General features: G+C 36.9%; 3 protein-coding genes across 3 annotated transcripts in view; 1 reads left to right on the top strand and 2 right to left on the bottom strand.

Moving 5' to 3' along the window:
- The window catches only part of LOC107096290 (multidrug resistance protein 1-like), a 38,662-nt gene extending 37,230 nt beyond the window's left edge, over window positions 1-1,432 (bottom strand). Inside the window, exon 1 of the mRNA XM_015392885.1 lies at window positions 1,409-1,432. Within this exon, the coding sequence (XP_015248371.1) occupies window positions 1,409-1,432 (24 nt within the window). The remainder of the gene's footprint in view (window positions 1-1,408) is intronic.
- The window catches only part of LOC107096292 (multidrug resistance protein 1-like), a 98,763-nt gene extending 91,829 nt beyond the window's left edge, over window positions 1-6,934 (bottom strand). The window contains exon 1 of the mRNA XM_015392887.1: window positions 6,738-6,934. Within this exon, the coding sequence (XP_015248373.1) occupies window positions 6,738-6,848 (111 nt within the window). The 5' untranslated portion in view covers window positions 6,849-6,934. The remainder of the gene's footprint in view (window positions 1-6,737) is intronic.
- A 4,088-nt stretch (window positions 6,935-11,022) lies between these two features.
- Window positions 11,023-12,658, top strand: part of rundc3b (RUN domain containing 3B) — an 18,503-nt gene continuing 16,867 nt past the window's right edge. The window contains exon 1 of the mRNA XM_015392919.1: window positions 11,023-11,239. Coding sequence (XP_015248405.1) covers window positions 11,163-11,239 — 77 coding nt within the window. The 5' untranslated portion in view covers window positions 11,023-11,162. The remainder of the gene's footprint in view (window positions 11,240-12,658) is intronic.

Below are 12,658 nucleotides of genomic sequence, written 5' to 3'. Positions count from 1 at the left end.
CGCACTCCGTTGCTCTTATTGGTTGTAGGTCTATCCAATTGAGTGCAGAGGCATTTTTTTTTCGTGGTTCGTTCAAAACACGCCCCATAATCACAGCTCTATGGAGCAGTATCAGACTCATATTCTGACTAGAATTGAGTCGGACTACGTCAGGCTAGTAAAATAGGGCTACATAGAGAAATTAAACAAGCTGTTATCAACAAAAAACTACATTTTTTCTTAAATGTTTGAGTTCAATATCAGCTTTTACACACAGCAAAACCATGAACAGGAACAAATTGGATGTAAAGAACAGCCTGGTATCAGCTTTTTTTCCACACTGAGCCATTGAAGCTCATGAAAACAGCTCAGGTGTCTTGATCAAAACTGATAATGTCTGTCTATGATTTTTGTTCTGTATTTTGTTCCCAATTGTTAATGATAGGCTCTGTGTATGCACCCTGATGCTCTATCTCTCTGGTTCTTTTCACTGAAAAGAGATCACTCGGACAAACTCTTTAAATAACATTTCATAACGTCTGTGTATTAAGTAACCGGGAGACATGACAACAGATTCTGATAGAAATTGTAATCTTACTCAGATCAGGGAAATTGCTTAGGGTTACAGAATGGCAGCTGCTCACCTCTGCGCTCACCTCTCAGGAAGTGGCCCCGATTAAAAGTTAAAAAGGCATTTTATACATCTCCAGTCTGCCACATCATCATATTTTACATCAGACACATCAGCAGATGATTAGACATCCATGGCTCCAGACTTATCAAAATATTACACTTCGTTCTTAGCTGAAGGACACCGCTCTCATTCCATTTCCAAATCTTTGCCACATACAAAATGAAGATTATAGCTGTATATCCAGACAGAGGAACTGCCATAATTAGATTAAAATGTCGGTTCTGACGCACAACAGGCAGCCCATACCAGGGTGTGATAAACTCACACATCTTCAATGATAATTATCCTAACACAATTCATCAAGTTTAAATAAGATTAGGAGGGAGTTAATCAGAGGAAGTCCAGTTTTATAAATAGAGATCTATAATATGATTTTATTTTGATTCCTTACTAACTTACAGGCAACATATTAATGTTGAAGAATTGAATTCCTAAGAATTAAATTGTACGTTCCACTTTAACACAATCATCAAAACATTTGACTAAGAAGGGTACTCATGGTAAGAAAAAGGGCTCAAAGAGGTACACAAGCCAAAAAAGGTTGGTAAACACTGACCTAGAGATTTAGACTTAGAAAAATGTTGTTGTCATTTCAACAGTGAATGAGCATTTCAATTATAAAGTGCAGCAGTGATCGGCGTGTAAACAGTATAAGTGAAAAGGAAAACCAGTTTAAAAATAATGGTGCAAAGGAGCATTAATATGGAGTATAGTATATTAGAATAGAGAGCACACCAGCTTGACCCCCAGATTCCCCATACTCCATGAGGGCTCTGCTCCACCCACTCATATATGTTGTTCTGAATACTCGTCTGTCCTGTTAATTAATGAGAGCTGTTCAACTTCTACTCCTTTCCATCTTCTTCTTCTTCTGTAACCGTCAAAATACAGAGTTTAAGATCCGCAATTGTAATTGCACCAAACAGGAAAAAGAACGTAAAGAGTATCCGATTTGTAAAATTAAATTGAGGTAACAAGAGATCTGTAACTACAACTTCTAGCATAATTCTTATAAATACCCTGTTAGGATTCCAGTTTGTGTGGGGGTTTTTTTTGTGTTTTTCTCTCTCCACCACCAGGCGGTGCCCTGTCCTCGTTGGGCCTCACTGCACACCTGCGACTTGTTGGGTCATTACCAGAGGAGTACTTAAGCAGCAGGCTGTCACCACCTCGACGCCAGAGTCTTTGCCAGTTTTGGATACTCTAGCCATGCTGAGTTTAGTAGAGTCTAACCTGAACTTTGTTTCTCTGAGACTTATGTTGTATTTCTATTTGTTCTTCGGCAGGAAGCCTTCCTGTATAACTGGATACCTGGACCTTCTCTCCCTGGAAGGAAAAACTGAGTTCACACTGAGCAGGGGAAAACCTCCACATGATCCGTTCAAGTTCCCATCAGATATCTGAGTGACAGTCCGCTCCATTACTCCGCCGAGTCCAACGTTTGTCTATCTGTCCGCTCTCCAACGTGTTACCTATTCTCTGGATAATCCCACACAGACTGGATACAAGGATTGACAAGAGCCCCCTCAAACGTGAGTCCTTCTCCTGCATAAATGTAACAGCAGCCTAAATTCCCACGGTCCCTGAACTGATCTCTGTGATCTTCCCTTCTGACTTCCAGTTCCAGTTCACTGAGTCAATGCCAGTTCTCACTACAACAAATAAACCTGTTGAACTTTTCTTCGTGTTCTCTGAGTGGTTTCTCTGCATACGGGTCAGATTCATTAAACCAATCTTGACAGAAATCCTCTTAAAAAGATACCATAAACATTAAGAGATTTAACATTCTCTGCATTAACCACAGGCCATGAGAATGCTTTGTGCAAATACCCAGAGGAGAGCTATTGTTCATTCCCAAAATGTTATTCCAGTAATGCCCATGCCTTCTGATAGCCTTTGTCTGAGGACATTTGGTGATAGCTTCAAACAAGCTCTCATGGTTCTCTCCTTGTGTGCTGAGCCAAAAAGTGCAGACAGAATTCATTGTCTTCTGTTCTTTCTACATTGTACTCAAAGGCTCTCATAAAGGCATGATAGTGAATTGGATCTCCATGTCTTGATTGTTTTATTTCAGATATCCAGCATTTTACATCTACAATAAATCCCTTGCCATGTTTATTGATGCTTTCAAACCACACTTTTTATTTGTCCTTTTCCACCTCAGGAAATATTTCCATCAGTGACTCATACAGGTACATTGCTTCCTCATGCAAATACATCAATATGTCCAGTTGGATTTTCACCTCAGAAACATTATCATTCTAAATGGTAAATGGCATGTACTTATATATCGCCTTTATTCAAGTCAGGAGACTTGACCAAAGCGCTTTACACTACATACATTCACCCATGGAAACACACAACTCATCTGAATATATAGTCTTCAGGTGTTTATCCCCCAGCAGAGCTTGCAGGGGGGTATCAATTTGACTAATTTCTAGTTCTTTCCATTTTGCTTCATAACCCTCTTTACACCAGTAAACCGCGAATTGCAGTTGTGCTGCTTTGTAGTAATTTTCCAAACATGGGAGCCACATTCCTCCTTTATCTCTTAGTAATTTTAATGTTTTATAGCGTACCCTTGGTTTCTTATTCCGCCATATAAACCTGGAGATGATCTTGTTCCACATAAATGATTATTGTTTCATCAGTTAAATGGGAATCTTTAATGAGATACCAAAAACACAACGTTTTTATATATACAGAATAGCAGCATCACATTTTTAGGATTTGATGCAACAATCGCTTCAGCCAGTAGATGCCACCCAAGGGAATTGAATGAAGCTTTGGGTAGTGAACCAGGTGATATTTATTAGACAATCATTCAGCTACAAACACACAACCACAGACTAGCTCCACCAATGCACACACATCCATACTGCCAGACATGCACATTACGCCCAATGACAAGTACAAAATACACATCCTTGCTTCTACACTCAACATTACACTTATTCTGTAGAAGTTCAAAAAAACGACCGACCCTTAACAATCATAGACAGGTTTAAGGTATTGCAGGAGACAATCCCCCCCTTTAACGACAATCCCCCCCCTTTAATGACCGACCTTCAGAATCATAGACAGGTTTCAGATATTACAGGCTAACAATGGAACCAAACGACCCACTCATCGGTTACCATTTGCATGTTTCCAAGCAATAAAAGGCCTTGTCGATATAAGACTCAAACTCACTGCGGATCCAGACATTTGAATTGAGAAAGCTTCCTGGAGAGGTGGCGAAACGTCTTCAAATCTTGGAAACCAAGTCCAGTGGATATTTTTTGAACTTCTACGGAATGACTATGACCTAGATGACTAAGAATCTTCATCAGCAACATTACACTTATTTAACATAAAAAATATATGTGGGCAAATCAGGTAGACTTCAGTTTGCAGCTACTGCTATGTTTATGCTTGATCTATTTAAAAATATGGCCTTCATTAACCATATGAAACAAATATAATTATTATGTAAGAAACTAAATCTGTCTTCATATCGTGAAAAAGAGCAGAGTTGCAGCTGAAATGTATATTTTTTTCATTCCTCCCGTGAAATAATGGTGCAAGGTTTAATTACAAGGGAAATGGAGCCACTTTAATTCAAAGGTAAAACCTAAAAATTATTTAAAAAAAATGAAACATACCATCCTTTATTTTGTGAGAAAGTTTGCCCTCAGCATAAAAACAGAATGCAGCAAAAAAAAAAAAAAAAAAAGTGTCTTCGCTGTGTCATATAAGTGATCTGTGCCTGAAATTTTCTGGGAAAAACAGGGATGCTCAAAATTCTATGAATCTCTAGGCCTATTAAAAATCACAGTAGAGTGTAATGAGCATTTGCTTGCCAACATCTACAGGATCCTATGGTAAATGTCCCTTTTTTTTAATGCTTTTCTTGTGACTGATCTCAGCTAAAATTTGCAACAGACTTAGAATAAATTGAGGTAATCCTGCTCCCTACACAGAGTAAATGGGGGTATTCATTTGACTTGGGATAATTTAGGCTTTCTGAAACCGAAAATCTAGGATATGCAGGGATTTTCCCCAAAATTTATTCTAAATATTTACTTCTCCTAGCCTGGCAGCTAGACTAATTAACACCGTGTTGACAGCATATTGTTTATTATTGATTTTTATTACTGTTGTAGGTGCTTGTAAAACCTTAATAATACCTGCCTCTTATGTGTCAATACAAATGTTTTCCCAAGCACTTTATCTGTGTAGGACAGCTCTTCTGTCAGGAGAAAAGTTCACATCTTCATTATGTACATAACGAATGTTTGGGAACAGAATGGGAGCATTGTGCTTGATCCAGAGCGCTATAATATCTTGATATGGCTGGAGCCAGTGAAGTCTCCTCACGTACAAAAAGTGTATGATGTAATCATATGAGATTTGATGATGTGCCCAGGTGGAACACTAGAGATGTGTAAAATGCTTTCTTTAAATCGTTATTCGGGGCTGCTGCTGACTCTGGTGAAGTGAAGCCGATGGCCCATCATCACCATGAAATCTCTTTGGTCTGAGTAAGATTATCATTCTGTAAAAGCTGTTGTCATGTTTTCTATTCATTATTACATAAACCTTATAAAGTATGATTTAAAGTGTTTGTTCTGAGTGATCTCTTCTCTGGATAGAATTGAGTAGAGAAAGCTAAAAGATAAACACAGAGCTTTCTTTTACAGTGTTATGAGTTATGCCATGTGAGTCAGTCTGACTAGAAGGCTGCCCTCATCCTGATTTAAAAACAGTGCCTTGGAGTATTAGCAGACATATCAGTCCTTCTAGTCCATTCCTCTCTTCTAACCCCGCTTTTGCTGCTAAATCAATAAGCATAATCTCATTAGCCACTGCATAAAAAGGGCCACTCCCTAAATGCCGGGTTTCCTTTTTTTTCCTTTCTTTCTTTTTATTTTTTTTTTGCCTGCACCTTAATTTGAGGTCTGTTTGATAAAGCAGTTTTAACAAACTCAGTACCAAATCCTTGTTAATTCAGAGTTAAGGAGTTAAACTGAATTTTTGGTGTGTGTTTGTTTAATTCACTCTGAGTAGGTTGACTCAGTCTAGTGCATGCAAACAGCTATAAAAAGCCATTATCAGTGGACCCCTGATTTGAGGTCACCATGACAACAGGCAACAGAGGTCGACTTATTTCACACCACTGGAACAGGAGAATTTTATACAGAATTTAAGAAAATATGGAAACATTTGTTTAAAAGAAAGAAAACCGCTCCACAGCTGCAAAGGAGACAGAAATGGCATAGGAAAATATTGCTCCTGGAGCTGTTGTGTATGTTCGTATGAATTATTTTATAGCAAATCGTTCTGACATTTGATAAAAGTGCTCTCCTCTCTTTAGTTCCATTTGAAGATCACTAAAATAGGATTCTTCCTGGTTGAAATTACTTTCCTAGTCAGAACTGAGATAAAAGATTAGCTAAATTTCATTTTTTGCCAGCAGAAACTGAATTTTAGAGTGTCAAAATAACAAAATTGTACCAGTAAGAGTTAAGCCTCCAATGCCTAGAAATTTAACACATATTATATCTCATACCTGAAATTATTTCTTATTACTTATCTTATTACTTCTTATTCAAAATAGTAAAAAATATATATATATGACCAGGAATATGGAGATCTGTAACTAATTATTAGACATGTTTATTTTAGATAGGAAGAATCTTATTTTTGATGTTTGAAATTTTGATTTCGACTAGGAAGAAATTTATTTCAGATATCAGAGATACATATTCACTTAAATGTAAATAAGGCCTTCCACCATCTGTTGTAACCAAGATAATCACTACAGGAGGAAACTAGTTTAGCCTGCTGCTTGAATGGAGATCTGTGCATATAATAGGTGCAGTCCCATGGGGGGAGGAGCGCACATGGCAACAGATGAAGTATAAAAACCTGTGCATCATCATGGGATTCCTCCTTATTTTGATTCTGTCTTACAAAACTCAATAATAACTAAGTTGCTGTTTGGCAGTGCTGTTATCACACATCACTGTGCTCTAAGCGGTATCACCTTCTAATAAATAGCAGGAAGTCTGCGTAAACTTACCGAGTTTGAAAGGACAACTGGTTTGAGAATCCTCTCCTGGCGAACATCCAGGTCTCTGCTAATTAAAGCCACTCCTTCATTGATTGGATCCTCGTCTAAAGGACAAGCCATATTTGCGTTTTTAACACCTGAAGTGTTAATCTCACCTTCTGATAGATTTTTTGTTATTATTGTTCGCACAGATCTACGATGCAACTCTCCTGACTAAAGCAGGAAATGAAACGAGGTGTGTAACTTTAAGGAGGGCGGAGACAGAGGAAGACCTGCTCTGACCAGGGTAGCGCCGGAGAGTTCGTTACTATGGCAACAGATGCGGGGGTTGAGTAGACTCAGAGTTCCCCTGATTTTATTCTTAACAAACTCAAACTTTCTTCATCGAGCATCAACTGCAGTGATCTTGCATAAAAACCGCGGGAGTGCATCTCTGTGCTATTTGTTGTTAGTATGGTATAAATCTAAAAAGCAAGTGTCTTTATTTTCCTGTTTAGTGTTTAGAGATCAGAACTATATTTTGTTTTATTTGTAAAGAGAGTTTATTTTTTGTTTTGGCCTCGGAGCAGTCATCCTGCTGACTTACTGTTTGTTATGTTTTGTGTTTCATGCTTCATTTTGCTTAGTTCATTTGTGAACAAAGCCTCTGTATTTGCAAGTGGGTAAACAAGAAAGCAATGGGCAGAGCCAGTTGTCACTAATCTACATGACAAATTGAAGAACATTTTCCCAGAACTGAAAGTATTGCAAAGGTTAATTAAGTCTTTATGAGATTTTGAGATTAAAAACAATATTTATTCATTTATTTTGGTGGTTTATGCACGGTTAGAAGCATTGGTGTGCACAGACTTTTTGAAGGGCAGGGCTGGAAAGAAGAAAACATGCACATATAGTTCATCATCACCCCTGTGGAGGGCAACCAGGGGGCATTTTAGAACACATTTTGGCTTAGGGGGTCTTTTGACACACCCTCAGCTCCCTAGGGGGCACTTGAGGGGAATTTAGCACGCACTTTAACTCCTGAGGGGGCAGTTTAGCATTTGTTTTGGCTCCTGAAAGGACATTTGAAGAAAGTTTATTACATATTTTTACTTCTAAGAGGACACCTTCACAGGCGAGCAGACCCAGATGTTTCAGTCATTCTAAGCCCTTTCTATTACCTAACTCTGACAATACCCTAAATATAATCATTAACTGGGCATACCTTACCCTGACTCTAAAGATAACTCAGTTTACACCTTAGTCATAACCTCCACAAAACCTCACAATTCTGTTCTTCATACTGACAATTTAAGTATAAACAGCATTATAAATAGGAAAATTATAGATTATCTTGATGCTGTCCCCTTTTTAACGTTTGTTATGAATGGGAATTGACTTTTCCCTTGATATTCTTATAAAAGGCTTCTAGAAGGATTCACTCAACTTAGAGCAGCTGTAGATCAGTTTATTTAGCAACATTGGTTGATCTTCCACCATGCTGAGCTGTAGCTTTACTGCAAGGCATTGCAGGATGGTTGGGCTCGATGTGGGTCTATTAAGTGGCCAGTGGCACCTAGAGTGAAAAGTATCTGGTATGCCATTTTCAAAGATGTCGCATGCCAGTTCTAAAAGTGTTGTAGCAGTTCAAAAACTACATTTGAAATTAGCATGCCACTGCCAGTTACATAATTGGCATACCAGTTTCAAAAGTGGCATATTCCACTATTATGCATGGCATGCACATGTATAATAGGTCATTCTAAGCATCTGTTGTTTTACAACACAGAAGAAGAAGAAGAAAAAGAAGAAGCAGAGTTCTGCATTTGATTAAGTCAGATTAGATGCTACAATTAGGCCAATGCTTAGCAGATCACCTGTTTACTGTAATATTGACAACAGGCTACTGCTCTCACACTATCAAAGAAAACACGGTCAAAGCAAACTGGCCTACCTGTTTCAAAAGTGTCATATGCCATCTTCAATACTGGTATAACTTTTGTAACTTGAATGCCTGTGGCATATGCCACTTTATAAAGTAGCAGAAAAGAGACCACTTTTTTCTCTCATTGTCACTTTAAGTAGCTACATCAATTGTCACCATCTGGCTTTCTGATATTTCTGTGGTTTTGGTGGCAGATGGCACCATGTCTGTTTATGTCTGCACACTGCTTCCCACTACTGGAATTTTATTTAGGCTAAAAAAAATGACGAAAGACCAGGACGGATGTGTGGTGCTATAATCTTATTTCGTTTTGATCAGATAATTTGTGTATTTTTTTTTTTTTTTTGTATAGACATATAAAGTGACCATGTACCTTTAAGTTCGGAAATATGGGATCAGATTGCAGGCTACTTTATATAAGATGTCAGCACTTTAAGCTATTACTAGCACAGCACAATATACATATTACATAGTCTACAGTATAATATCATCAGTTTGACAAAGATGATATGAATTTATCCTAACCTTTGGCGTGCTGATAAATCCTGGTGAGTCAGTGTAGTTGGACCATTTAAATATCAAGACACCGAAGTGCCTGACACATTTTCCATTCACCAAACAGCCGGTCCTGTGCTTCCTGTGTCAGTGGAGCAGTGGTCTATCTCATAGTTTAAATACCTAAGAGTTATTTTTACACTCATACAGAGGAGGCATTTTCCTAAATTTGAAACTTAAATCCAACAAATGGCTTCAGCATATTTTGTTGTGTGAGGATATTCAAGTTGCTTTATTGTAAATAACTATTATCTTTGTGAAAATCATGTTATTTCAACATCTGCTAGACATGGTATCAGATCATAAGGGTTTAATGTATATAATGACAAAAAAATAATAATGTGAATGAGACAAATTAATAAAATATATATCTATAATAAAAATAGATAAAAGTGAACTCATCTGTAGAAACGTAGACAAAGGTTAACCACTAGGTGGCGCCATTTGTTGACCATTTAGCCTGCTATAGATATGGTTAGAGGCCAGAAAAATCTACGTTTTGGAAATCGGATACAACAGGAGAGGAACATTTTTTTAATGAAACGGCCATACGATGAAACAGGTCTAAAAATAGATGGTAATTTGGAACAGATGTTTGTTTGTTTGTTTGTTTGTTTGTTTGTTTTTTCACAACACACACTAAATAGGTAGCCTACAAATTATTAATTATTGTAATGTTAAATATAACCTGAATATTCTGTTGCTGGTTATATTAAACAGCAACAGAACTATTAAAACAATTGTGCAAAGTAAAAGGAAAAGAAAGTATTTAATCAAATGTAAATCTGATCAAAACAATACAAAAACTGATATAAAAAGTATTCAGAATACAATAGTAATTTAGTGTATTTCATAATGTTTAGTTAGTGTCTAATACGCCTTTTTGAGCTTTACAAGTTAATATATAATTAATCTTCTGTTTTCTAACTTTTGCACAATGAGTTTAAAAGCTTTACATCATAGGATCAAACTTTATGTTTCAGGGTTTTGCCAAATTTTCTATTGCATTAACCCCAATTACCAGTTAAAATATGTCTCAGAAAAGAGCTAAAGAAAGTAAGAAAAATTATAATAAATTGCTTTTTGTGATGTTATCATCAGGGAAAATTATTCAATTTAAAAACAGCAAAAAGAAATACAATTTGCTGTTGTTACAGGAAAGTCTAATAAACATCTTAGGCAAATAATAATATAAAGAGTTTCCGGCATTTTTGCCTCTAAGGAAAACACTTTAGGATTACTAAAAAAAAAAAGAACAAAACAATGAAATACAATTAATAATAATTTCTTCTTGCTACAGGGAGAAAACATAAATTAGAGAAATGTCAAATAGTAAATAATAATTCTGAAATTCAACTTTGAAAATGTGTCTAGGTAGGAAACGAAAAGCCAAATATAAGGGTACAGCGACTTGGTTACCTGAAACCACTAGATGGCGCTCCAATTCTCTATATTGACCTAAGAATTTTAAAAAGCATTTAAAGCCAGTCAAAACAACAACAAAAAAAAATCGTTTACTGTTATCAAAATGAATACACCAAGCCTAAAAAGAAAGAAATAAACATGCCTAATATAGGCCCACATTTACCATAAACCAAGCGTTGAAATAATGTCCATTTTTAATTAGTCAAGAATTCATCACTTTAACTTCTTCCTAAAAAAAATTGTTAAGAATATTTTTGTTAGTACTACTACTATTTTCATTATTGTTAAACGCGTATTGTTTAAATAAGCAATGGAAGCATATTTTGGTAGAGTTCAGACTCTTATTTTGAAAGAGCCAACAGGAGGCGCTCCATGCATCTCTCCTGTCAGTTTTCTGTTTTGTCCTCCTCCACCAGAGCATCTCCAGCTCTGCCGTTCTGCAGCGACGCAACCAGCGCTCCTGTCCTCGTTCAGAGGCAGCAAAGTGGGTCAGCGCAGCGCCGCAGACACCAGCCGGGCCGCCGGTGGGGATGGCGTCGCTCAGCCGCAGGCGCGGAGCGTCCAGGAGCGGCGTGGTGGAGAAGAGGAACCTGCTCACAGTGTGCAGGTAGATGATTCTACACTTCATGATAAAGATGGCTTCAAATATTTTTTTTTTTAAATCAAGGGGTTTGCTTTAAATCTAGAAATATCTCATATATCTCTACATCCTCTTCCAAACAAAGCTTCTGAGTCAATGCAGAGGTCTAATTAGACATGGAAAGTAGGTATGTGGTGGGTTGTCTGTGCTGAACAGCTTAATGTCATCCAATTTTTTTCTCATTCACAGCATCCTCCTTCCTCCTTCATTAAACATTTATCATACCTTCATATTTTTGTTCTTATACCTTCACACTCAGCCCAGTGAAGCTACAGACTCACAGATCCAACATACAGAAAGATGTTGCAGATGGCACACTATTTATTTATTTTTATTTTTGTATTTAACTAAACAATCAACTTAATTAGTGAGTCATAGTCTGACATTATTAAAAATAATATATCCATAAGAGCAACATTTAATTGAGTATATCATTAAGAAATATGCCAAAAAAATTATTATATTCATTTTTGCAGCACAGCTTTTGAGTTTTATTTAAATAAACAGACCTACATTTATATAAACTTTGCTGAGGTGCGCACAGGCTTGTCATCTGCTTGTCTAGCTTGTCTTTGTTATTTACTGATCAGAGCTTGGAGTTCAGAGAGAATTGATGTATGGCCCTTTGAGTGCTGCTGACATGTCAGTTATTGACTGACAGCCAGTCCCTGATGAATGTTTTTGACAGTAAACGAAATCATAAAGGAAAGCGTTGATTGTTTATTCTGTCTTGACAATAGCTCATCTGAAAACAAGCCTGACAATGTAGCATTTTAGCCATGTTTAGAGACATGCTTAGGAGATAAGAAGCAACTTTTGCATCAGTGAATGTTTCTTTAAGAATTGAGCTTTGACATAATTAAAGCAGGCTGCAGCTCACTGACGGTGGATATTTTGCCAAAAATGTCCTGCTTCCATATTAGTCCTCATTAATGCTGACTGTCTTGGGGCAAAAAAAAAAAACAGAGCAAAGAAAAGATGCTGGAAAAGACTGGATGATGGGCATTCCAACAGGGTACATCTCTGCTTCTACACACCAGAATCAAATGGCTAAATGTTTGCACTTAGATTATTAAAAGCGTATAAAAGAGTAAATAATTTGAGTGTAAAAGAGTAGATTAACACACTATAGGTACTAATTCAGCAGCTTCACGTCTATATTTAAACAGAACCACATTGACTTTTTATACTGATTTCTCCTGGGTGCTCTTTAATGGTTTATGCAAAAGTCTAATTTGTAGCAATTTATTCAGATGGCCTTTCTGTGATGTTTGTTTTTGTTACAGCTAAAGATGACTTAGATTTAGTTATCACAAGACAGTGCAAAACAAACAAGTAAATATACAGACAATGACATTATAAGTGAGCCAAATTACATAGATAGAT

Source organism: Cyprinodon variegatus, unplaced genomic scaffold (genome assembly GCF_000732505.1).
Source record: "Cyprinodon variegatus isolate N-32 unplaced genomic scaffold, C_variegatus-1.0 Scaffold613, whole genome shotgun sequence".
NCBI classification, from domain to species: domain Eukaryota; kingdom Metazoa; phylum Chordata; class Actinopteri; order Cyprinodontiformes; family Cyprinodontidae; genus Cyprinodon; species Cyprinodon variegatus.
Note: the sequence above shows the minus strand (reverse complement) of the source record. Positions and strands in the feature narration are given on the sequence as shown.